We start from the raw sequence: 27,294 nt of genomic DNA, 5'->3' as shown, positions 1-27,294 counted from the left end.
GATTCCCATATGAGAGCAATTGAATACCTGAGTACAGTTCCATTTAGGGACATGCTCTCCTTCTTTGGGATTCATAATGATCTCTTTATATTGTTTTTTTCCAATTTGTCTTATACATGTATAAATAAGACTATGCCTAGTGTACAATCTAAATCAACATAAGCAATAACCTGATCCCAAGTACAATTCATGGATTGTCCTTTTTAAATTTCAATCATAAAGGGCTTTCATCCTGGTTCTCCACGGTCCACTTCTCCGGTGGAAGTCCTTTCTTAATCTGAGTGTAATGGATCCATGGCTCTACTCCATCCAGCTTGACTGCAGTGTATGTAGTCAGGAGGACGTGAAAGGGTCCTTTCCAACGTTCTTTCAGAGGTTCGTTGCTCCAAGTTCTTAGATAGACCCAATCTCCCGGTTGAAATTCGTGAACTGCAGTATCCAGACCCAAAGGGGTTCTCAAATGTAGATACCTGTTAAGAGAAGACAAAACCTTCCCTAGAGAAATCACATATTCCTTAAGATATTGTTTCCCTATTAATTCTATAGATTCTGGCTCATGATTAATAGTCTGATAAGGTCTCCCGTATAGTATTTCAAAAGGGCTAACCTTTTCTCTGGACCTTGGTGTAATCCTTGCTCTTAACAATGCTAACGGGAGAGCATCTGGCCACTTTAACTGTGCTTCTTGACAAATTTTATTTAATTGCCTTTTTATTGTTTGATTCATTCTTTCTACTTTTCCACTAGACTGTGGCCTCCATGGTGTGTGTAAATCCCACTTTATTTCTAATATTCTTGCTAATGACTGGAGTTCTTTGGCCACAAAATGGGGTCCCCGGTCCTCGGACATTCCAATCGGAATCCCGAAAAGAGGGATTATTTATTTCAGTAATACTTTAACTACTTCTCTAGCCTGATTGGTGTGACAGGGAAAGGCTTCTGGCCATCCAGAGAAAGTATCCACTAATACTAACAAATACCGATACCCATTTTGCCTGGGAAGTTCCGAGAAATCTATTTGCCAGTAGTCGTCAGGAGTATTTCCTTTCTTAGTTTTCCCAGGTGGAGGTCTGGGTTGAGTTCGAGGATTGTTTTGCTGGCAGATTTCACACTTCTTGTTAATACTCTTGGCTATATTTCCCATCCCTACACTTAAAATGTGGAGTTTGACATTGTCCATAAGAGCTTCTACCCCCCAATGTGTTTCTCTATGTTCTTTTTCCATAAATTCTCTCATAATGTTTGGAGGTACTACTACTTGATTATCTTCTGTGATCCACCATCCATCTTTGTTCTTCTTTGCATTGAGCAATTTGGCTAATTGATCATCTTCTCTGTTATAAATTGGCGGTCCCTTTAAGTCTTCATACTTTTCAGGCCATATCCCCAAAACTTGTTGCTCTGCTGCTCTTTTAGCTGCTAAATCTGCCCGTCAATTCCCAATCACTTCAAGGGTATTTCCAAATTGATGAGCCTTACAGTGCATGATTGCTACTTGTTCAGGCATTTTAATAACCTGTAATAATTTTCTTATTAGTTCTCCATACTTAACTGGTGTTCCTTGTGATGAAAGGAGACCCCTTTCTTTCTAAATTGCTCCATGTGCATGAACTACTCCAAAAACATATTTAGAACCTGTCCATATGTTCACAGTCTTTCCTTCTGCTAGCTCTAAAGCTCTTATTAATGCTATCAACTCCGCCTTCTGGGCAGATGTATTGGCAGGGAGGGCTTTTGCTTCCAGTTCATCTAATTCTTCTCCTCCAATAATAACTGCATATCTGGCTCTTTGGACTCCATTGATCACTTGGCTGCTCCCGTCTATAAATAAATTTAACTCTGCTGAGTCCAGGGGGTATATCTTTCAGATCAGTCCTACTCGCATATACCTGTTCAATTGTTTTCAAACAGTCATGTTCCAGTTCAGTTTCCCCGGGCAACAGTAACAGGGTGGCTGGATTCAAGGTGGTTGTTACTTTCAGCTCCACATCATCTTGTTCTAGTAACACGTCCTGATATTTCATCATTCGACTAGGGGATAACCAATGTCCCCCCTTTTGCTCTAGAACGATTGTCACAGCATGTGGCACCTGTACCATCATTCTTTGTCCCAGAGTTAATTTCCTAGCTTCCTGAATGAGCAGCACAGTCGCAGCGACGGCTTTTAAACAAGAGGGCCATCCTTTGCTTACTTGATCTAGTTGCTTAGAAAAATATCCAACTGGTCTTTTCCAGGATCCAGTCTTTTGGACCAGAACCCCTAGCGCAACATGCTGTCTTTCATTCACAAAAAGCTCAAAAGGTTTTTCCAAATTAGGAAGCCCTAGTGCGGGTGCTGACATCAAGGCTTCTTTCAATTTAAAAAAAGCTATTTGGCATTCTGGAGTCCATTCTAGAAGTTCCTCTGTACCTTTCACAGCCTCATAAAGGGGTTTTGCAATCAATCCCAAATTAATAATCCATAGACGACACCATCTGGCCATCTCTAGGAATGCTCTTAGCTCTCGTTTAGACACAGGCTCTGGTATTTGACAAATTGCCTCTTCTTTCTGGACCAAGGCTTCTCTGACCTTTGGTGATGGTGAATCCCAAATAAGTCACTGTCTGTTGTGCAATTTGTGCCTTTTTATACACGATTCAAGGTGACAGTCTGACTTAATCCTGCAGCCATTTCTATCTATGACTCTCCTCTTAACCTCAGGAACCCATTTTTATAAATGTTTGGAGACACGTGCAAAGCAAGACAGATCTTTGCAGAAGGTCCAGCTGGGGAGTATGGGGAAGAGGGGTAGGGGTAGGCAGGTGTTTGTAAGGAGAAACAACAGTTACATGTGTGTGTCAATACACATGTTGATAAAATCTTGGACTTTATTGCACAATAACTGTCACACTTTTTTTCCTGAAAAAATGAGCTGCTGCTTAAAGAGTACAGTCTTGACACTTACTTTGCATTTGTTTTGTCCAGAACTGCTTTGATGATGGCTTGTAAAGCTGGTAGCCTTAACATGGTGGAAGCCTTCCTTAGGAAAGGTGCAGATGTCAGTTTAGTAGATGTCTTTGAACAGAATGCCCTGCATTACTCCAAGCTCTCCGAGAATACAGGGATCCAGAATCTCCTATCATCAAAGTTATCTCAGGATGTGGGTATGTAAGAGATGCCGATCTGCAGTTTGTCACTTCTTGAATTGGCTACACGTATGTTTAGCAATGAACAAATTTACTTCATAAGGTAGCCTGAAAAATTTCAAAAGCCATCTTCAAGATGGTCTGGCTGAGGCTTCCCAAAAGCAGGAAAATGTGGTCTTTGCCATAGATGGTAATATTTAGCATGGGATAAAGCACTGAGCAGGGTAAAAAGAGGTGTTTTGGAGAAAGAAAAGGTAAGCTGATGTAGCAGCATCATGAAGTCTTGCATACAGTTTGGAATAGATCCTCTTTTATTATGTGAAAGAGTAAGTGGAACATATAGCTCCTCAGTAGAGGGGTTGGAGAAGGAACTAATGCAGACAGAGGGCTTTATGGTCAAACTAAGACAGATTTCTAAAGTAGGAAGCTAATGTGCAAGAATGGTGCAAGACTATAGTAGAATAAGAATTGTCACAATCCTTTGAATTTTATCTCAATATGAAACACAAAAAGCAGCAGAGAAAGGATATGGTTCAAATGGAATTTGGAAATTAAAGTGTATTTCTCAGATTTCAGACAGGAATTAAAAAAACAAACAAAGCATTTATGGTGTGGGAAGTAGAGCTGAGAGATGGGTTAGGAATGGCAAATAACTTTTTCTTTGATAGCTGTTCTTAATTCTACTTCTTTTCTGCTTCACAGATACAAAGTCATGGACAAAAGCAAAGCAGGTATTTGTCCTTTTGGTTTTAAAAATACTCGGGCTATATAGGCTTGTAACTTAAGAAAAAACAGTAATTGACATGACTAGAAGCACTAGTAAATGTCACTGTGAGATGCACTGCCATTGACTACCCTGTAATGTGAAAGGTTTTTGTTGCTTATTTAAGAAATGTGTGGATTTAGACTTAGCTTCTCTCTGTAATAGCAGCCAGCACCCTCAGTGAGAAAAGGAAGGGAGGATGTGTGTGTATGCACACATGTGTGCCAGGAAGATACTCCACTTTTCTCGTGTAATGCAGGATCTTGGCTCTTGGACTCCCTATCTCTTCAAACTGTAGAGAAGATGATCTAGAAAAGTTCTCTGTTTCCAAAACACATAATTAAAGGTTATACCTGGTTACATCTTACTGGAGACCCCCACCTGTGAGAATCTCAGCAGGTTTAGGCAATTAAATGTTTCTTACATTTCTTTATTTAGTATCATGATATATTGGAGTGCAAGTATCTTGTAGAACTGCTGGTGGCTGGAAAGTGGATGAGGGTGCAATGCATTGGTTCATTCCTTCTCTGAGTGGAGAGGTGGGTTTTTCAGGGAGCTCAGGCAGAAGCTGATGGAGAAGAAAGATGGTAGTAATTAAGAATTACATGACTGGACTATGTATGAATGGAAGTATTTAAGATCACTAGTGCTAAACCTATTGTCAGCTTCTGCTTTTTCACTAAATCTTGTTTGTTTTCACTGAAGCATGGATTACAAGGGGGCAGATTCTTATTGTCAGGCATGTTTAATATCTTTGTGTTAGTAGAGATGTAGTCTTTACACAGGAAAAAAAATGATAAGGCACTGCATGAGCTGCTAAAGTTGATATTAATGTGGGGGTTTTTTGGTGTGGGTTTTTTTTTTAAAAAAAACAACTTGCTCGGACTTTACTAACCAAACTAACAAACCTACCTTTTCTGGCTGGTGAAACTTTCAGCATGATCAAGGCTCTAAATTAAGTTCAGAAAGAAGTGGAACTCCAAAAAAACGCAAAGCCCCATCTCCTCCTATCAGTCCTATTCAGGTAAAGAAAACACCAATTTTGAGATGCTTTTAGGGGGTGAAAAGCATTTTGAGCATTATGTGAATGATGTGGCCTGGATTTGCTCTATCACTGTTATTTTATATGCCTGTCTTGCCGTGAATGCTTTTCCTGACATTAGGATGACACCATGAAAGCACATGTTGGTTAGGTTGACTAAGAAAATTGCTTGAAATATAGCATGATCTAAGATATAACTGTACAAATTTTACTGTACAGTTGCTTCTTCCATCTAAAGTTGAAGGTCTCCTGGTTTTGCCAACTTACATAAGTAAATAATTATGTATATTTAAAATATACATATATATGTACACATTATTATATGCATATATACATATGAAAATAAAATACTTAAATAGATTTATATAGTATCAAAATGCAGTTTAACAGTTAGATTTAATGTTAAACAGGAATGTTACCTGTATGGCAGCTATACTGCATATGTAATACTGACTCAGAAGAGCACTGAATAATTAGATCTGCTCTTTGAAACTAACCTAGAGTTGTGACTTACAACTAACCTGTAGTTGTGACTTACATTAGTGTAGGGAAAAGTACTCGTGTGTGTGTGTGTGTGTGTGTGTATGGGCACGTGTTAGGTAGTTATATGTACATGTATGTATACATACATATTTATATAAAATCTTTTACAGCTTAGTGATTCGTCCTCTCCACACTCATCAACTTCAACTCCCATGACTGGAAAAGGGCAGGCTTTCTTTGCTGACCAAGTGTGCAAGGTATCAAAGTTTTCTGTTCTTATTAAGCTTGGGAAAAGAAAGTACAGTACCTTAATAATCTAGTTTGCTGACTGCAGTGTCTCCTGTGAATTAATTAGCTGAGTTTTAGGAACAAAAAGGAATCCAAATCTGTTTCAATGTAATTTATAAAGCAAGTGTGGATTACTTTAATGTTTACTGAATATGTAAATAGAATTAGTCATAAATTAGTAAGTATTTAGGAATATGGTTATGAAAGTATTAATGCTGTGAGAGCTCATTACCTAATACCAGTGAAGTGCATGGCATTGTGCAATGCAAAAACTAGAGACCCTTTCACCAAATACATCAGGGAAATGGGGGTGTGTGTGTTCTCTCTGATCTTTACCTTATGGTATTGAAGATTATTTTTTTTAATACATCACAATATATTGCAATTATTTATCACAGGGGCTGCAGCCTTCCAAACTGTCTATGAGATAGTTGCCCATGTTTCATTAACATTTAATGAGAACTGGGCAATGAAACTTGAATGCCTTTAGCGGACTTTGAAATACTGGCCACATGCTACAATTAAACAAGACCCCAGAAATAAAAGAAACCCACTTTGCCAAGCTTTATCCGGCAAGTTTGATACTGTCTATACTTCTCTTTGGTGAACTGTCCAACTTTACATCTGTTTTCTGTGAAAGCGTTTTCTTTTGGTGTCTCAGCAGGAAGAATTCAGCTCCTTGCATCAAGATAATAAAGATAGACTGAGTGACAGCACAACAGGTATACAATAACACTTAATCCTTATTTTCATATTTGGTTAGGTGTTTTAGGTGGTGTGAAATGTTGAAATCTGGTCAGAAATCCTGTGTGCCTTTCCGCTTAGAATGTGAGACACAATAAGTATTGGGAGTAATGTTTTGTAATTTCACTAGCAGCTCCCCAACAAAACCTCCTGCTTCTATTGGGTGATCTAACACATTTTTTGGGAAACAGTTTCTAGGAACAGTTTGCTTGCTCACTACACTTAGTGGTCATGGGAATAAACTGTTTAATTTGAAAGGTTAGAATAACTAACTAGCTAGCAGTTCAGGTTTTTGAAAGCTTTTGAATATTTTTTTTCTCCAAAGGTGCTGATAGTTTATTGGATGTGAGTTCTGAAGCTGACCAGCAAGATCTACTTCTGTTGATGCAAGCAAAAATCACTTCTTTGGCATTGCACAATAAGGAGCTGCAGGACAAATTACAGGTGGCATATTTTTGTGCTGTTCTAGTGCTTTGTTAATCTGCTAGCAGAACAAAGAGCTGCTTACCGTTTTAGAGAGTTGTGCTGTGAAGATAATTTAACGAGCTTGTTGGTGGTAAGATCATGGAAACACTCTGCCCCAAAGGATTAAATCAGTGTTTTGTTCTTCTCACTTTTCCCATAAATTACTGAATAACTTTGTTTATTATGATAACCACATTCTAAAAGATGTTGTTAACAGTTGTGTTAGCAGAATTTTAATTTGCATAGCTTTGATTATTAGCTTATGGAGATCAGCCCAAACTTTCAGAGGAGCTTGGCACTTACTGCTTTTTCTCGCTGTAGATGACTAAATGGGAGCAACTGGGTTTTGAATTTTTCTAAAAACTTTCTTCCATGGTGCTTTAATTGTCTGTCTCTGTAGGATGTGGCAAGATTTCCTTGCTTACTCTATTCTAAAATATAGAATAATGTACTTGTTTTTATTGTGCAATTGTTCGGGTTTCTTTTTGCACAGGAAAGAACACCTAAAGAAGTGGATTCAACCATAGAATCTTATCATTCAACCCAAACAGAGTTTGATCAAACAGCAGATAGACAAAGTGAGTTCTCAGCTCAGGAGCTGAAGTCTACATTAAATGCCACCCAAATTCAAGAAAAGTTGGCAAGCCCCAGTGAAGTAAAAATGAAGTACCTCCAGGAAGACTTAAAGGATGTGCAGAGGAAATTAGAGAATTCTGAAGCCAAAAGAAAGCACATAGAAGCTCAGGTCCAGTCTAGAGTCCCAGAAACAGATCATTTAAATAGCACAGACATTTCAAAAAATGGTTCTGATCTTAACCTGAAGTTCCAAGAAACTCAAAACAGGTATGAGGAAGCTGTGAAAGAGGTTTTGAACGTACAAAGGCAAATTAAGCTGGGTCTTGTTTCCTCTGAAAGTGAAGAAACCAGTTCTGAGCTGAGTAGGTTAAAGGTTACATGCAAAGAAGTTGAAATGCTTAAGCAAGAATTGAAGAGAGCATTGGAGGAAAGTGAAAGACAAAAAGAGAAAGTGAGAGCGCTACAGGAAAAGTTTGAAGAAAGAGAGCAGAATGTGGCAAGCAAATTGTCTGTGGAAGAGTGCGAGGAAATAAAGAATTCATATTGTTCAGTTATTGATAACATTAATCAAGAGAAAGCATTGTTGATTGAGAGGTACAACGAAGGGCAAGAAGAAATTAAAAGGCTACAGGACAAGCTGACAAATCAGACACAGTTGGAATCTAGTGCTGAAGCTGGAGAAATGAAAGATGTGATGCACAGAATGATAGATGAGCTCCACAGACAACTTAGTGAATTGTCTCAGTTGTACAAAGAAGCACGAACAGAACTTGAAGACTATAGGAAGAGAAAAACTCTAGATGATATAGCTTTGGACTACATTCCTAGAGACGAACATGAAAAACTGATGCAGGTAACAAATTCTTTGAAATACAAAGCAGAGAATGAGTTATCAGAAATGAGATCCCAGTACACAAAAGTATTAGATGAAGCAGAAGAACTAAAGCAACTGTTAGACACTCAGAAACAAAACTCTTTGCCAATTACTGAACACCATCAGGTGATGAATGCACTCAGAAATACTGTGAAGGAAATGGAGGAAGAAATAAATGAGCTCAAAGGACTGCTTACCAACAAGGAAAGCGAAGTAAGAAACCTACAGAAGGAATTACTGGAAGAAAAAGCTGCAATTAATGAAGCAATGGTACCCAAGGCTACATATGAAAGGCTCCAGTCATCATTAGAGGGTGAAGTTAGTGTTTTGTCATCCAAACTGAAGGATGTAATCAAAGAGAAGGAAAATGTGTCCTTAGATGCTATGCAACTGAGAAATGAAGTTTTGCACTTGAAAGAAGAGAAGGAAGGTATGCATACTCTGCTTGAAGCAAAGGAACGGGAGGTGGCTGGTCTTCACCAAAAGTACCATCAAGCTCAAGATGATCTTCTTGAAATGAAAAGATATTCTGAAAGCTCATCAGAACTAGAAGAGGATAAAGATAAAAAGGTTAGTGATTCACTACAGGGGAGGGGGTAGTACATGAGTTAAGACTGCAAAACATGTTGGATGGTGACCTAATAGACAACGTTGTGTCAAGCGTCACAGAGTGGAGTAACTTCTGAGTGCATTTGCCCATCTAAAAATTCAGATATCAAAGTCAAAGAAGTTTTCAATATGTTTGACTTAACAGTTGGTTTTCCTCCTCTGTGGAGATATGCCTGATCTTTCAATTTACCTCTTTTAAGTTCTACTTAGGCTGGGTTCACACTATTCGGGCAACTGAAGTCAAAGAAGTGGGATTTACAGCAGGAAGAGATTCCAGAGGAGACAAGAAAACAAAATATCAGAAAGGAATAAAAATTCACTATTCTGGGTTTACTCTATCATCTCAACCTCAGCATGACTTGACTATTTTTACTCTGCAACTACCATTTCTGTCACTACAAATTTCTTTATTAAAAAGCTATGTATTTTTCTGGCTGTGAATAGCTGGCTTATGTTTGGTATGTTTCTGTCTTGTGTTCAGCAGCAGTGTCTGTAAAGGTGGTAAATGCAATCCTTGTTTGTAAATGTTGCTGGCTTTCAGAACAAGGAATGCATTTTGAATTGACTGGGCTAGGAGGGGAGATAGAGAAGCACTGTAACCCTTTGCTTACATGATGTCTCTGTTTGTCCATTGAGTTTACATCTTGTTTTTCCCCACTTCTTAAATTTAAGTCACAAATACCCCCAAGATGAGATCCACGAGTATACAGTATGCCTTGTAGCTTTTCATGAAAACCTATTCTTTGCCTCCACAGATCAATGAAATGTCCAAGGAAGTTAGCAAATTAAAAGAAGCATTGAACAGCCTTTCTCAGCTTTCCTACTCAACCAGTGCCCCCAAAAGACAAAGCCAGCAGCTGGAGGCATTACAACAACAAGTGAAGCAGCTGCACAACCAACTGACTGTAAGTGTGATAATTCATAAACCCACCATTATTCCCAGTTCTCCCAAGATGTGTGTGCTATTCTTGACTGTGCCTTATATAAAATGGGGCACAGTCAATGAGTACAAGGAAAGGAATTTTCATCCAGAAATTCTATAATGGTCTGAAACATTTAGGAATCTGCAAGTCACAAATTGCTCCTCAGAAACAGTTTAACTAAAGAAAGCTGTTTTCCTGAATATATTTTCTCAAATCAATAGTAGAGCAAAGTTCATGTACTTGTAGTGGAATGTAGTGGTCAGGCCTGCTGCTGAGACCCTGATTTGTGAAAAATATGGGCAGTGTGCAGTGGATTTGGGTGTTTTCTCAGGAACATGTGGACTAATTCATCAGCTGAAGTCTTTTTGGTTTTTTAAGCTAAAATAAGTTTGACTTTTTGGAAGAAAATACTCACTGAAGGCATGAAGTTTCAAATCAAGCAAGTCCATGTGTTTATAGGGAGCACAGTTTATTCTCTTGTCCTGGTTTCGGCTCGGATAGAGTTAATTTTCTTCCTAGTAGCTGGTATAGTGCTGTGGTTTGGATTTTAGTATGAGAATAATATTGATAACACACTGATGTTTTGTCTGTTGCTAAGTAATGTTGACACTAGTCAAGGACTTTTCAGCTTCCCACGCTCTGCCAGGTGCACAAGAAACTGGGAGGGGGCACAGCCAGGATAGTTGATCCAAACGGGCCAAAGGGCTATTTCATACCATATGATGTCATGCTTGGTATATTAAATAGGGGGGAGTTGGCCGGGGGGTAGTGATTGCTGCTCGGGGACTGGCTGGGTGTCGGTCGGCGGGTGGTGAGCAGTTGTATCACTCTTTTTTTTTTCCCCTTGGGTTTTGTTCCTCTCTCTCTCTCTTGTTGTTTTCCTTCTCTTTACAATTCATTATTATTATTACTATTATTTTTGTTCCAATTATTAAACTGTCCTTATCTCAACCCACAAGTTTCCTTACTTTTGCTCTTCCGATTCTCTCCCCCATCCCACCAGGGGGGAGGGTGGGCGAGTGGCTGCGTGGTACTTAATGGCCAAATGGGTCTAAACCACAACAGTCCTTTTTGGAGCCCAACGTGGGGCTCAAAGAGTTTGAGATAATAACAGATTAACCAGAGCGTATTAAGGAATTTAGATCTGTTAGTAGTTGTGGGCCATGATATTGATTCATCTGTTCTAAATATTGGTTTACCTGATCTGCACCATGCTCATTTTTTTTTTGCTGTACATGTTAAAGATCGGTGTTGGTTTTTGCAGTTTGCTGTGCTCTGCTATGTTTAGTGATGTGAAGAAGAAATTCTGGAAGTGAAAGTCAGCTTGTTTAGAAAGGGAAGATGAAAGAGCAGGGCCATCACAAGGAGAGGAAGAGGAAGAAGTTGTGGATGAGACAGAAACTACCCGATCCCTATCCCTGAGTGAGCTGCGAGATATGTGAAAAGATTTCAGCCATCATCCAGGTGAGCATATTGTCACCTGGCTGCTCCGATGCTGGGATAACGGGGCCAATAGCCTGGAATTAGAGGGTAAGGAAGCCAAACAGCTGGGATCCCTTTCTAGGGAAGGGGGCATTGACAAAGCAATTGGAAAAGGGGCACCAGCCCTCATCCTCTGGAGGCGACTCCTGTCAGCTATGAAGGAAAGATATCCCTTCAAGGAAGATGTTGTATATTGCCCAGGCAAATGGAACACCATGGAGAATTCCCACCTGAGGGAATTAGCTGCGCTGGAAGTGATTTATGGTGACCTGGACGATGTGCAGTCACCCAAAGATCCAGATGAGGTCAAGTGCACACGACCCATGTGGCAGAAGTTGGTAGGGAACGCACCATCATCGTGTGCCAACTCATTGGCAATACTAAACTGGAAAGAGGGAGAGGGTCCAACAGTGGATGCAGAGGCTAGGCAGCTCCGGGAATACGAAGAAAATCTCTCTTCCTCCCTTGTCTCGGCTGTGGAGAAACTGTACCGAAAGGTCCAGCGACTCGAAGAAGATATGTCCTACTCCCCACCTGTATGGACCAGTGTCTCAGCTATTAGGAGTCAGCGTTCCTCTGCTCAAGAGAGAGGATATAGAGGGTACACACCACAGGGCACCCTATGGTTTTACCTGCGTGACCACGGAGAGGACATGAGGAAGTGGGATGGAAAACCTACCTCGACCCTAGAGGCGTGGGAATGTGAGTTGCAAGGAAAAACAATCACCAAAGGGGGTTCTTCCAGGAAAATTGCTGCTCCAGTTTCCAGTGGACAATTCCCCAGACAGACTAGAAGATCTGATCGTACTCCTGATGTTAATGAAGAAACTTCTGACTCATATCTACAAGAAGTGGGTAACGAATACTATGATCAGGACTAGGGGGTCCCTGCCTCCAGCCAGGTGGAGGAAAGGGACAACTGGGTTTACTGGACTATGTGGATTCTATGGCCTGGCACATCAGACCCACAGGAGTATAAGGCTCTAGTAGACACCAGTGCACAGTGTACCCTAATGCCATCAGGCTATATAGGGGCAGAATCCATCTGTATTTCTGGAGTGACAGGGGGATCCCAACAGCTAACTGTATTGGAGGCCGAAGTGAGCCTAACTGGGAATGAATGGCAAAAGCACCCCATTGTGACTGGCCCAGAGGCTCCGTGCATCCTTGGCATAGACTACCTCAGGAGAGGGTATTTCAAGGACCCTAGAGGGTACCAGTGGGCTTTTGGTATAGCTGCCTTGGAGACGGAGGAAATTAAACATCTGTCTACCTTGCCTAGTCTCTCAGAAGACCCTTCTGTTGTGGGGTTGCTGAGGGTCGCAGACCAACAGGTGCCAATTGCTACCACAACGGTGCACTGGAGGCAATATCGTACCAACCGAGACTCCCTGATTCCCATCCATAAACTGATTCGTCGACTGGAGAGCCAAGGAGTGATCAGTAAGACTCGTTCACCTTTTAACAGTCCTATATGGCCAGCGCAAAAGTCTAATGGAGAGTGGAGACTGACAGTAGACTATCGTGGCCTGAATGAAGTCATGCCACTGCTGAGTGCTGCCATGCCGGACATGCTGGAACTTCAACACGAACTGGAGTAAAAGGCAGCGAAGTGGTATGCTACAATTGATATTGCTAATGCGTTTTTCTCAATCCCTTTGGCAGCAGAGTGCAGGCCACAGTTTGCTTTCACTTGGAGGGGCGTTCAGTACACTTGAAATCGATTGCCCCAGGGGTGGAAACACAGCCCTACCATTGGCCATGGACTGATCCAGATGGCACTGGAACAGGGCGAAGCTCCAGAACATCTGCAATACATTGATGACATCATCGTGTGGGGCAATACAGCAGAAGAAGTTTTTGAGAAAGGGAAGAAAATAGTCCAAATCTCCCTGAAAGCTGGTTTTGCCATAAAACAAAGGAAGGTCAAGGGACCTGCACAGGAGATCCAGTTTTTAGGAATAAAATGGCAAGATGGACATCATCAGATCCCAATGGATGTGATTAACAAAATAACAGCCATGTCTCCACCAACTAGCAAAAAGGAAACACAAGGTTTCTTAGGCCTTGTGGGGTTTTGGAGAATGCATATTCCAAATTACAGGCTGATCGTAAGCCCTCTCTATCAAGTGACCCGGAAGAAGAACAATTTCCAATGGGGCCCTGAGCAACAACAAACCTTTGAACAAATTAAATGGAAGATAGTTCATGCAGTAGCCCTTGGGCCAGTCCAGGCAGGGAAAGATGTAAAGAATGTGCTCTACACCGCAGCTGGCACCTGGGGAGAATGGCCCTACCTGGAGCCTCTGGCAGAAAGCATCAGGGGAGACTCGAGGTCGACCCCTTGGGTTTTGGAGTCGGGGATACAGAGGATCCGAGGCCTGCTATACTCCAACTGAAAAAGAGATATTAGCAGCATATGAAGGGGTTCGAGCTGCTTCAGAAGTGGTTGGTACTGAAGCACAGCTCCTCCTGGCACCTCGGCTGCCGGTGCTGGGCTGGATGTTCAAAGGGAGGGTCCCCTCTACACATCATGCAACTGATGTTATGTGGAGTAAGTGGGTCACACTGATCACACAATGGGCTCGGATAGGAAACCCCAATCGCCCAGGGATCTTGGAAGTAATTATGGACTGGGCAGAAGGCAAAGATTTTGGAATATCACCAGAGGAGGAGGTGACGCGTGCTGAGGAGGCCCCACTGTACAAAAAACTGCCAGAAAATGAGAAGCAGTATGCCCTGTTCACTGATGGGTCCTGTTGTCTTGTGGGAAAGCATTGGAGGTGGAAATCTGCTGTTTGGAGTCCTGTACGACAAGTCACAGAAACTGCTGAAGGAGAAGGGGAATCGAGCCAATTTGCAGAAGTAAAGGCCATCCAGCTGGCTTTAGACATTGCAGAACAAGAAAAGTGGCCAGTGCTCTATCTCTATACTGACTCATGGATGGTGGCAAATGCCCTGTGGGGGTGGTTACAGCAATGGAAGCAGAACAACTGGCAGCACAGAGGCAAACCCATCTGGGCTGCTGCATTGTGGCAAAATATTGCTGCCCGGGTAGAGAACGTGGTTGTAAAAGTACGTCACGTAGATGCTCATGTACCCAAGAGTCAGGCCACTGAGGAACATCAAAACAACCAGCAGGTGGATCAGGCTGCTAAGATTGAAGTGGCTCAGGTGGATCTGGACTGGCAACATAAGGGTGAATTATTCATAGCTTGGTGGGCCCATGACCCCTCAGGCCATCAAGGAAGAGATGCAACATATAGATGGGCTCATGATCGAGGGGTGGACTTGACCATGGACACTGTTGTGCAGGTTATCCATGAATGTGAAACATGCGCTGCAGTCAAGCAAGGCAAGCAGTTAAAGCCTCTGTGGTATGGAGGACGATGGCTGAAATAGAAATATGGGGAGGCCTGGCAGATCGATTATATCACACTCCTAAAAACCTGCCAAGGCAAGCGCTATGTGCTTACAGTGGTGGAAGCAACCAATGGATGGCTGGAAACATATCCCATGCCACATGCCACCACCCGGAACACTATCCTGGGCCTTGAAAAGCAAGTCCTTAAGCGACATGGCACCCCAGAAAGAATTGATTCAGACAACGGAACACATTTTCAAAACAGCCTCATAGACACCTGGGCCAAAGAGCACGGCATTGAGTGGGTATATCACATCCCCTATCATGCACCAGCCTTCAGGAAAATCCGACGATACAATGGACTGTTAAAGACTACACTGAGAGCAATGGGTGCTGGGACATTCAAACACTGGGATACACATTTAGCAAAGGCCACCTGGTTAGTCAACACTAGGGGATCTGTCAATCGATGTGGCCCTGCCCAATCAAAACTTTTACGTACTCTATAAGGAGATAAAGTCCCTGTAGTGCACATATTTATGCTGGGGAAGACAGTCTGGGTTACTCCTGCCTCAGGCAAAGGCAAGCCCATTCGTGGGATTGCTTTTGTTCAAGGACCTGGATACACTTGGTGGGTGATGCGAAAGGATGGGGAAGTCCACTGTGTACCTCAAGGGGATTTGATTTTGGGTGAGAATAGCCAATGAACTGAATGGTATGATGTTAATTGCTATGTAATACTGTATATCTTTACTACTATAGTTGTTATATACCATATCAACAGTATTTCAGTAAGAATCACCCAGATTAATGAAGAATGAGCTTTGATGAAACCGAGCAAAGTGCAGTGGTGATGGAACCAGAACCAGCTTCAGCATGCAACAATCCAACACCACACACCATCCCTCCTGCGCTGAAGGACTGTTATGACAGATGGAGCCCAAAGTCATGGACTAAATGAACTCAGTGGACTTTTTAGAGGGATGGCCCATAGACCAAGGGAATGATATCTGTGTGTATATATCAAAAGTCAGGGAAAAGTGGTGGTGATTAATTGGAATGTATTAGAAAGGGTAGAACCTGGGCATGATGTAGATGGTATAGAATAAGGGGTGGATACTGTCCTGGTTCTGGCTGGGACAGAGTTAATTTTCTTCCTAGTAGCTGGTATAGTGCTGTGGTTTGGATTTTAGTATGAGGATAATATTGATAACACACTGATGTTTTAGTTGTTGCTAAGTAATGTTTACACTGGTCAAGGACTTTTCAGCTTCCCATGCTCTGCCAGGTGCACAAGAAACTGGGAGGGGCCACAGCCAGGATAGTTGATCCAAACTGACCAAAGGGCTATTCCATACCATATGATGTCATGCTCAATATATAAACTGGGGGAGTTGGCTGGGGGGTGGCAATCGCTGCTCAGGGACTGGCTGGGCGTCGGTCGGTGGGTGGTCAGCAGTTGTATCACTGTTTTTTTTTTCCCTGGGTTTTTGTTCCTCTCTCACTCTCTTGTTGTTTTCCTTCTCATTACAATTTATTATTATTATTATTATTTTGTTCCAATTATTAAACTGTTCTTATCTCAACCCACAAGTGTTCTCACTTTTGCTCTTCTGTTTCTCTCCCCCATCCCCCCGGCGAGGGGAGGGTGAGCGAGCAGCTGTGTGGTACTTAATTGCCTACTGGTGCTAAAGCACAACATCTCTGAAATTCTGAAGTGCTTAAAGTTTTTTAAGATTGTACTTGTTTGTGCATGAATGGTTCAGTCTTCTAAGCTGGGTTGAGCCATAACTGCTATTTCCAAGAGCTTGCTTGTCCAAAAGAGCATTTTAATTCATTGCAGATGGTGAAAAGAAGGTACTGTCCACCAGAGGCTTTTGAGAGCTCTGGAGTAACTCTGAAAAGAAAATTCTCAGCCTTAATGGCTTACTTCGTGTCTGCTCTTCTTCCCTCCCCAGCAGACAGACAGAAGAGTCAATATGTATATGAGCCAGAAAAATTCCCTTGCGGTGGGGAGAAATAAATAAGCAGACAGTTAAACACTGCATCCTGTTAGTGTAAAGATCCATAGCTGTTTCTTATACCAGTCCACCAAGTCCAAAAGGAACCTTTATCTCCCACTGCTCAAGGACCAGCAAAATAGTGTAAGGTGCTGAAAGGGTTAAATCCCTGACAATCCCTGACTAAGACATAGACATGCGTATTTTTTAGTTTCACTCACATCCTTGTTCTCTTTTGTTCTCTTCCCCTGCAAAGATAGTTTTGGTTACCTGATGAGCAGAGTCGATGATAGGACATTTCCTGTAACTTCTTGCCTGATAGGACTAAACAGGCCTTGAGCAAGCTCCTTAGGCTTCCTAATTAAATCACTGATAACAGGAACTCAGGAGGTTTGTGCCAAAGATAAGCACCAAAGAACTAGCTTAAATCCACCCCCTTATGACATTCCGAGGCCAAAGGACTGATGAGCTAACTCAATGACTATATATGGACAAAGGAAGCCCAAAGTTCAACTAGTGGACAATGTGAGGAAGACTATGGAAGACCACCGGGAGGGTGAAAAGACCCTAACCCTAATTTTACTGTGCATGCTTGGACTATGTAAATGAATTCCAGGAACTCATCACCATAAAACTGCCCTTTTCAGGAGATCTGATGAATATGTATGATTTTTCTGTATATGAACTGATGTGTTGTGCTAACCTGGCAGAGCACTTGTGGCGGAGCGATCCCCAGTGCTGCCCAGCGCTGCAATAAAGAATACCTGCTTAATAGTCATCCCGACTATTGAGTCCTGATTTCGGCTTTTCACGGCAACAATTTGGCACCCCAGATGGGGCCCGCTCTGCTCGGCTGCAGGACCCGCTGAGAACAGGACTCCCTAGGGTACCCCTGGGATTTCCCGGAGGGACTCCTCACCTCAATCGGATCACTACAGGAGCAGACAAGGACCATCTAAAGGAAAAAAAGGTATTCTTTAAATCTTTCTGGTTTTCTGTTTTGGAATTTGGGACCGGTCATTTGGAAGGTTCTCGTAAGTCGTAGGAGACGTCCTACGCTGAGTGCCGTATACCAGGCTACTAGTGCCTGAGGGTATACATTTGGTATTTAGTACGTTGGTACGGGCACGGGTTAAGCCTTGTACTTCTGCAATAACGTGCCTTTTGGTATTGGTACACTTATGAAACCCGCATGAGTTTTGTACTGTTGGCGGTACGGATTTACTGGCACCAAACTTGGATATTGGTTTATTGATAATGAATTTGGATATATTCATTAGGCACTGCAAAATCGGCAACCAAGTGTGAATGAGCTGAGTTAACTCTGGTGTGACTGGTGAGTGACTGAGACGCGGTGTGACTGCAAAGTGAGTGTGGAAAACCTGGAGACCTGTGCGTCTCATCCTGAAAATGAATGGGAACCACTTTTCCTCATCAATTTTTTTATTTGTGACCAAAATTTATGGGTTGTATTTGGATGAGATATTCAATGTGAGAATTGTGGAACGTGGTCAGAGTGGGAGGATAAAGCGTGACAGGTTGAGGTTATTAAAATAATCTGTGGGAGAATAACGTAAGTACAGAATCAGTAAGGTAGAATGGGGGGACAGCAAAGTGGTGGTATTGTAAAGAAAAGCCCCCTAGGATGTATCTTAGCACACTGGAAAGAGATAGGGGGACAACCAGGTGGGAGTGTGAATAAGAAAACACTAATCAAATATTGTAATCAGTGGTGTCCCCTGTACAAATAAGAAGATGGTGAAAAATGGCCCTTTAATGGATCTTTAAATTATAATACTATATTGCAGTTAATGTTGTTCTTACGGAGAGAAGGAAAATGGGATGAGGTTATGTATGCAGATATGGGTTTTTTACTTTGCGGAATCGCCCGGAGTGGCAGAAGGATTGTGGTGTTAACCTCCTGCCGCACAGAGGCAGCCTTGGAACAGAGAGGAATGGTGAATAGAGGAGGATTTAGAGGACGAGGAAGGGGAAGGCCCTCTGAAAGTAGAGGAGGACTGGGGAGACAAGAGAAAGAAGTAGAATTCTTAGTAGACACAGGTGCTTCTTTCTCTGTTTTAAATCAAGAATTGATACCTGTGAGTAAAGACTTTGTGACTATAGTGGGAGCTACTGGCCAACAGGAAAAGGTGTTCTTTCTAAAACCCCTCAATTTTAAAATTTACACCCTGTGGTGGCCAATCCTTATACTTTACTTACTAAATTACGAAACAATCAAGTATGGTTTACAGCATTAGATTTGAAAGGTGCATTCTTCTGCTTGCCTCTGGCCAAGGAGAGCCAAAACCTATTGGCATTTGAATGGAAAGTCCTACTACTGGTAGGAAAACCCAACTTACCTGGACAGTGTTACCCCAAGGTTTTAAGAACAGTCCAACCATCTTTGGGAACCAATTATCACGAGAACTTGAGACATGGGATCCTCCCTCCAGAGACGGAACTCTTCTACAGTATGTGGATGACTTATTAATAGCAACTGAAACAAAGTCTGATTGTTTTCAATGGACTATTAATTTGTTGAACTTTTGGGGACTGAATGGGTATCGAGTCTCTCAACAGAAAGCTCAGATGGTGCGACAGCAAGTAAACTACCTTGGATACGAGCTATCTGGAGGACAACAAGAATTAGGAACAGAACGAAAATAAGCCATCTGCAGAACCCCCCTCCCTCAAACGCTAAAGGAACTCAGGACCTTCTTGGGAATGGCAGGTTGGTGTCGATTATGGATTTACAATTATGGAATAATAGTAAAACCTTTGTATGAACTTTTGAAAAACAATCCCACTCAATTGATTTGGTCCAGAGAAGCTCAAAATGCATTCAAAATGCTTAAAAAGGAACTGATGAAGGCCCCGGCCCTGGGCCTACCTCACGTTACTAAACCCTTCTGTCTGTTTTACTTTTCTAAGCAACTTGATGACGTAAGCAAAGGGTGGCCAGGGTGCCTACGAGCTGTGGCGGCTGTAGTACTAAATATCCAAGAGGCCCGGAAATTTACCTTAGGCCAAAAAATGACAGTGCTGGTTTCACACACAGTATCAGCCATACTAGAACAAAAAGGAAATCATTGGCTTTCTCCATCCCAATTTTTACAATACCAGGCTATTCTAGTTGAACCAGACAATGTTAGTATTGAAGTGACTAATGTTACGAACCCAGCTTCTTTCCTCAGTGGGGTGACATCTGAATCATTGATACATGACTGTTTGGAAACCATAGAGACTATATATTCTAGCAGACCAGATTTAAAAGAACCACCCCTGGAAGATGCACAAGACTCCTGGTTCACGGATGGAAGCAGCTTCGTCCGACAAGGTATTCGAAAGGCTGGGTATCGCGGTGACAACAGCAAGCAAAGTAATTGAATCTCAATCATTACCTGCTGGAACATCAGCTCAAAAGGCTGAAATTATTGCCCTGATTAGGGCCCTGGAATTGGCAAAAGTGAAAAAGATAAATATATGGACAGACTCCAAATATACCTTTGGAGTTGTCCACGCTCACGGAGCAATTTGGAAGGAACGAGGACTACTAACCGCACAAGGGAGACAGATCAAGCACGCTGAGGAAATCCTTCACCTATTAGAAGCAGTCCAATTGCCAACCAAAGTCGCCATCATGCGCTGCCGAGGACACCTGAAGGGTAACGCTGACCAGGAAAAAGGTAACAGGTTGGCTGATTATGAGGCTAAACAGGCAGCGGAGAGAATGCAAAAGATTTTAACCTTAATTCCAGATAATAGAAGTAGGAGTCTAGGTGACCAAGAAAATGTTGAATATTCTAGGGCTGATAAAGAATTAATAGAAGAAATGGGAGGGCAGGTTCCCTCCAAAGGATGGGCCCACTTGAGTGATGGCAGGATTATAATTCCTGCCAAACAGGTATGGGGAGTTGTTAAAGAAGAACACAATAAGACACATTGGGGGCAGATTCCCTGTATACATTTTTAAATCAAAAATTAATAGGGAGAAATTTGTATACTGCAGTTCGACAGGTGACTCAGCGATGTGAAATATGTTTGAAAAACGATCCCAATATAGGTAACCGGGCACAATTAGGAAGTATTGGGAGAGGAAATGTACCAGGGGACCACTGGCAAATTGATTTCTCTGAACTTCCAAGAAAAGGGGGGTACAGATACTTATTGGTACTTACAGACACCTTTTCCGGATGGCCAGAGGCGTTCCCTTGTAGGACAAAGCAAGAGAAGTAACTAAGGTATTATTAAATGAAATAATACCTCGATTCGGGGTACCTCCGGTCATTTCATCAGATAAGGGGTACACATTTTTGTGCAGAAGTAGTGCAACAGGTCAGCAAACTATTAGGAATCGATTGGCAATTACACACACCCTACAGACCACAAGCCAGCAGGCAAATAGAAGCAAACCTATATTGGTATCAAGCACTGCCTATTGCACTACGTTGGATACGTGTAAAACCTAGGGCCAAAGAAAATCTGAGCCCTTTTGAGATATTATATGGGAGGCCATATCAGGCCAAATATCAAGGGGAAGACTTGAATCAGCTGGGAAATAATTATTTACAAAATTATGTTATATCCTTAGGAAAACAATTGGAAAAGATTAATAAGACTGTTTTGGGAACCAGAGCAAAAGGGTTAGATCACCCGATCCCCCCATTTAGCCCTGGAGATTGGGTTTATGTTAAGAATTTTTCAGGTGACCCATTGGAGGAGAAGTGGAATGGACCTTATCAGGTGTTGCTAACCACTTTCACTGCAATCAAGATTAAAGAGCAGACAGCTTGGATCCATTACTCCTGAGTAAAGAAAGCTTCTGAACCAGGATGGACCATCGAAAGTGTTGGAGATTTGAAATTACAGTTACGACGATAACTTTATTGACTTTAAGCTTATCAGTAGATGCTTGGAATGAGAACTTGTATTATAATGCGATTCAGATGATAGCAAATGCCACAGGGGCTAAGGACTGTTGGATTTGTACTGCCCTACTGAGAGGTAACATGAGACTCCCTTTGTACCGGATAGGGTCGACTCATTGGAATTGTGACAATAATACTTGGCCTGAATTTTGGAAAAGACAAGATGGAGGATATTGTAGTTATGATAATTGAAGCTATGAGATCAGACCAAGAGTTGACCTACAGATACTAAAAAAAAAAAACAACCACCCAGATTCTAGTTAGCAATAATAGTTGCCTATGGAAGGCAAAATCCAATAATTGTCCGTGCCGCCGCCCCCCCCCCCCCGACAACAAATATCATAACTGTTCTTGTAGGAACGGGTGGAATGATTATTGGATCAACAAGACTGCGGTAGAAGTAGGAACTTGGAATTTGATGGGATTGAACGTGACATATATTAATTTCTGTAATAGAACCCAGTTAGAAACCTATAGCCCTACAAAGTGGGATGCCAGTAGAAATACACTGGTTGTATGGGTAAGCAAAAGATCATTTTATGGAGCTAATCTCACAGCCACCGACGGACCCTGCAAACTACCCAATGGGTATTGGTGGCTGTGTGGTGATGGTATCAGCAGAAAGCAACTCCCTGCAGGATGGAAGGGAATGTGTACCGTAGGTCATTTAGTTAGTATGTAATCAGTCCCGAATATATAATCAGTCCCAAATACCTAGAGGTATTTTGAGAACATCCTGGAAATGGGCTAAGCGAGAAGACAACCCACTTGTAATTAGGGGAACAAAATTTCATAGCTTTGTTAGATGTTTCTTACCGTGGCTAGGAGTAAGCGAGCTAGAAAAGGCCATAGTAAATATTTCCGCAGTTCTAGAGCAGATGGAAAATTTAACCATAAATACTATAAAAAATTTACAGATGGAAGTATCTTCCTCAGTAAGGTTGCGTTGCAAAATCGAATGGCATTAGATTTATTGACTGCCTAAGAAGGAGGTGTATGTATGATCATTAATACCAGTTGCTGTGCATATATCAATAAAGATAAGCAGATAGAAGCAGATCTAAATGCACTCTGGGAGAAAGCACGAATATTCCAGGAAGTATCTTTGGATGATACTTCATTGGGGCTTCGAGATTTATGGGATAAATTGACTTCTTGGCTTCCCAACTTTGGATGGTTGAAACAATTATTCATTGGATTAATTACTTTGGCGATTTTAGGAATATTTGTTTGTGTATTTCTTAAATGTGTTTTTTGGTGTTACTGGAATTCAGCAGAGACGTACAGTGATTGGAAAAGAAACAAGATTAGACATCAAGTAGAAACAGGAAGGTATTTTACTCAGACCCTTGAAAAGGATGAAATATTATGAATTTTGCAAACGTAAAATAATTAAGGATAACACCCTTTTAGGCCTAAACAGATTTGAAATATTTTACTAGTCGTAGTTAAAAGACCCTTACTATTTTAATAGTGATTTTATTGATTTTATTGTAGTTTTTGTGTAATAAGCTTCGTTTCAGACGTAATAAGACTGTATATTGAGGACTGTAGCAAGTAAGCTACAAGCCCTCAAAAGAAAAGGGGGGAATGAAAGGGTTAAATCCCTGACAATCCCTGACTAAGACCTTACTGTGATACATAGACTTGCATATTTTTTAGTTTCACTTGCATCCTTGTTCTCTTTTGTTTTCTTCCCCTGCAAAGATAGTTTTGGTTACCTGCTGAGCAGAGTTGATGATAGGACATTTCCTGTAACTTCTTGCCTGATAGGACTAAACAGGCCTTGAGCAAGCTCCTTAGGCTTCCTAATTAAATCACTGATAACAGGAACTCAGGAGGTTTGTGCCAAAGATAAGCACCAAAGAACTAGCTTAAATCCACCCCCTTATGACATTCCGAGGCCAAAGGACTGATGAGCTAACTCAATGACTATATATGGACAAAGGAAGCCCAAAGTTCAACTAGTGGACAATGTGAGGAAGACTATGGAAGACCACCGGGAGGGTGAAAAGACCCTAACCCTAATTTTACTGTGCATGCTTGGACTATGTAAATGAATTCCAGGAACTCATCACCATAAGACTGCCTTTTTCAGGAAATCTGATTAATATGTATGATTTTTCATACATACAGCGCTGCAATAAAGAATACCTGCTTAATAGTCATCCCGACTATTGAGTCCTGATTTCGGCTTTTCACGGCAACAGTGTGAAGATATGCAACACATTAGGAAAGTGGGTAGAATTTAAAACAGGACAGAAGCATTCTTTCCTTCTTGTAGGCTAGCTTTCCTAACAGCTTCACGTTTATTTGGAAAGATTGCTTCTGGGATGTGGCAGTCTGTGATCATGAAAAAGGAGGTTAGCTTTCCTTGTTTGAATGTATAGTAATTAGCTGAGGATTTCATGGGTTAAGACCTTTGTAAGCACCTCTTCTTCCCTGGAAAGGCATTAGCTGACAGATGGGTCACTGACATCAGGGAAGAGCTCAGTTGCAGTTGAGGGTTGATTTGTCAGCATATCGTTGGCTTTCCTCAATTCTGGTTGCTGATAAGCTCAGAAGTAGAGTATGTGCTCATTCCACATCTTTGCATCTCAGTGCTTCTTACAACTGATGTCATCTCACCAGCTTTTTTTACTAGGATGGGTAGAATTACAGCATTTCTGTGGACTGTGCTTCTGAGCAAATTATGTTTTGGATGGCTAGTGGCACAGTACTGTCTGAACTGGTTTTCCATGCATGCGTAAGACTATGGTTTGTAATTCCCCAGAGCTCCCTAAATCTAGTTGGGGAGTTCTGAATTCAACAGTTTTGAATGCTCTGTGACTTTCTGCTTAACTGTTTTCTAGGAAACAAAGAAACAACATCAGGAAATTGTCTCAGTTTACAGGATGCATCTTCTCTATGCTGTGCAGGTATGGTTGCATGTCGTCAGTTACAGAGTGTTGGTATTTTAATGAAAGATGTTTCTTCTGCAGATCTAGTAAGAACTTTGCATGTTTTGTCTAAGACATCCTATCCAAAAGGTATGACTGTTTAAGTACAGATTTAACACTTTTTCCTTTTGGAAAATTGATGTAATTACTATACCTCAAAAATAGCTTGTAAATCTTCTTAAGGAGTAGAGAGATGCTTGAATTCAGTCATCTTTTCTTCTTTCTCCCCTTGTCTAGGGTCAAATGGATGAAGATGTCCAGAAAGTGCTTAAACAAATTTTATCGATGTGTAAAAGCCAATCACAGAAAAAGTAAAGAAAAAAAGCCAAGGAAAACTCCCCATTTTTATTAATCCTGTTATGGGTGTTTATCTAGATTTGCCTTAACATAACATTTAAAATTGGCAATTTGCTGCTTTTCTGTTATTGTGCTGTTTGTGAGGTGGATTTGTGTGTCTGTCTCTACCACACTGCATTTGTGTGTGCGGTAACTAAACACGTGCCTACTTTTCACATCCAAAATGCAAGTATGTTCTTCAGACTTTTTACTTAGGCCACTCTGTGTCATGTTTACCCTGAAAGTACTTTCTGGTTTCCTCAAATAGGAGGAGGTTAATCTGGAGGAAAGCACTCATGTTGCCCGGGTAAAGGTGAAATTCTCCATAAGGTCTTCTGTACTGTTTATAAGCTGCATCTTGTTACTGGGGAGTAATTTAGTTGCTTGACGTTGTAGCACTCAGATTCCTGACATTTTGCCATATGCAGTCTTTGGCAGAGCAGAAGTGAGCCTTGCAGCAGTGAGCAGAAGTAAATATTTATGGTAAGCCAGAACATCAAACAGCTATACTTCTTAATGTAATATTTAAGATTAACACACCATAAGGTAGCTGTCCCAGCCCATCCAATGCACTGAGTACACAAAAATCATACCATGCTTCATAGTTTCCTTGAACTGCCTGATAGTGGAATGAAACTATTTCAAAAGGTAAAATCATTAATTTATTGAAGTTCTGTACAAAGCAGTACAGAAAGTTCTGTATAAACAACCCTTTATGATAGGTTTAGCTATCTATGCAAGTGTTGGCCATGAAGCTCAGGAACAAAACCAGAAGAACATATACTTTAGACAAGGGATTCTAGTGAACACAGAATGTTTACAGTGAATGTCAATGCCTCATACTTCCTAACCTCACTTTTGTAAAGAACTTCTCTTCAGTATATTTTTATTTGCCCTCTAATGATTTTTTTTTGTAACTAAACCATTTTTTCTACATAATGTTTGCATTAAGTTTATTAACAAATATTTTTAGGTCATCGTGCTTTAGAGAGTTTCTTTTTATATCCCCAAGTATTCAGTAATAGTAAAGCATAGTGAAGTGTTTTCAGTATGAAAAAGAACTGTATGGAATAATAGACCTGTCTGTCAGTGTGGTCCAGAGCAGTGAAGTGTAAAATGCAATCCAGCCTGCTGTTTCAACAAACGTAGAAATGATAGGTAGAGAACAGCAAAAGGTGTCAAAAATTTCTACGTGTTGTTTCTAGAAGCCAGGGGCATCAGTAAAGCCTTTATCAGCACTTCTAAATTTAAAAGTCAAATAAAAATGCCTGATGTGGTATAGTATGAAACTATGGAAAAATGTTTCTAAGCACACACTGCACTTGAGGGTACAACCATTCTAACTAGCTTGCAGCTTCACTATGGTATTTGTTTTATTCCTGTTAGTGGATATGTCTCTAATAGAGAAATCTCCAGAGCTGTATAATCTATGAAGTTTATATAGAGTCATAATATGACAAGAGTCAGCAGCGCCTCAGGGTGACTGGACTTATAGTGCACTTAGATAATTCCTAACCCTGGCAAAACTAAAATGGATTTTAAAAACAAAACCAAAAATCACACCTTTGCATCAGTTAGACCTTGGTGTTACTTTTCTTGGGTGGTTTAACTAATGCCTGCTAATTTTGAACAGTATTTTATAGTTAGATGGTTTTAAAAATGCTCTAAAGAAATGTGAAAATAATTTCGCTTCAAAATGAACAACAAGATTTTAAGCGTGCTAATGCTGCAAAGTATAAAACTTGATGAACTATTTTGTAGGTTGCCTGATGGATTTAGTTGTCTACTTTGTTTTGGCTTGTATATTTATTACAATTATCTTTGTGGAATATTGAAAATTATACACTACAGCATAGCAAGTTTCTTTATATGTAATTTACAAGAAGTTTCCTTATGCAGCAAATAAACTATTTCCAGTTTTTTCATCTTTGTTCTTTTTGTGCCTTCATTTACTTTTTGTATTGAGGGAAATCTCACTACACTGTTTTAACATAGTGCAAATATGTTCTATATCTCATGTTTAGATAGCTGTCAGATGTACTGGGTTTTCCTCCCTGAAATTGCAACTTATTAACTTTCTTGATCTGTCAGGTAGACTAGAATCCACTCCAAACCCCATGCAACCAGTTTTGCAAATTATACCTTCTATCCGATTGCTAAGTTCAGAGCCATTTCTCACGTGGACATCCTGCTAGAGGTAATACAGGTTTCCCATTTGCCACTGGATGCATTTAAAACTCCTGGATGCATTTTAAACTACTAAGTTTAAAACTACCTTAGACCAGTAGCACAGATTGGTGGTCCCACAGTTTTTCAAAACTGCAGTTCTCTATCACTTAGCACTTCACTCCA

The 27,294-nt window shown here is 41.1% G+C and overlaps 1 protein-coding gene across 10 annotated transcripts in view; it reads left to right on the top strand.

Moving 5' to 3' along the window:
- RAI14 (retinoic acid induced 14) overlaps positions 1 to 26,865 on the top strand; it is a 90,654-nt gene extending 63,789 nt beyond the window's left edge. For 3 of the 10 annotated variants that reach the window (XM_072860478.1, XM_072860479.1, XM_072860487.1), the window contains 10 exons: positions 2,966 to 3,144; positions 3,829 to 3,857; positions 4,827 to 4,913; positions 5,585 to 5,671; positions 6,343 to 6,424; positions 6,772 to 6,890; positions 7,405 to 8,931; positions 9,726 to 9,875; positions 24,520 to 24,585; positions 24,844 to 26,865. In XM_072860478.1, the coding sequence (XP_072716579.1) occupies positions 2,966 to 3,144; positions 3,829 to 3,857; positions 4,827 to 4,913; positions 5,585 to 5,671; positions 6,343 to 6,424; positions 6,772 to 6,890; positions 7,405 to 8,931; positions 9,726 to 9,875; positions 24,520 to 24,585; positions 24,844 to 24,921 (2,404 nt within the window). In that variant the 3' untranslated portion in view covers positions 24,922 to 26,865. Of the gene's footprint in view, positions 1 to 2,965; positions 3,145 to 3,828; positions 3,858 to 4,826; positions 4,914 to 5,584; positions 5,672 to 6,342; positions 6,425 to 6,771; positions 6,891 to 7,404; positions 8,932 to 9,725; positions 9,876 to 11,157; positions 11,359 to 15,523; positions 16,264 to 24,519; positions 24,586 to 24,843 lie in introns of those variants that run through there. The other 7 variants (XR_012042322.1, XM_072860482.1, XM_072860481.1 and 4 more) reach the window with 7 other exon arrangements.
- The last annotated feature ends 429 nt before the right edge of the window (positions 26,866 to 27,294 follow it).

This window comes from Ciconia boyciana, chromosome 4, assembly GCF_034638445.1.
Source record: "Ciconia boyciana chromosome 4, ASM3463844v1, whole genome shotgun sequence".
NCBI lineage: Eukaryota > Metazoa > Chordata > Aves > Ciconiiformes > Ciconiidae > Ciconia > Ciconia boyciana.
Note: the sequence above shows the minus strand (reverse complement) of the source record. Positions and strands in the feature narration are given on the sequence as shown.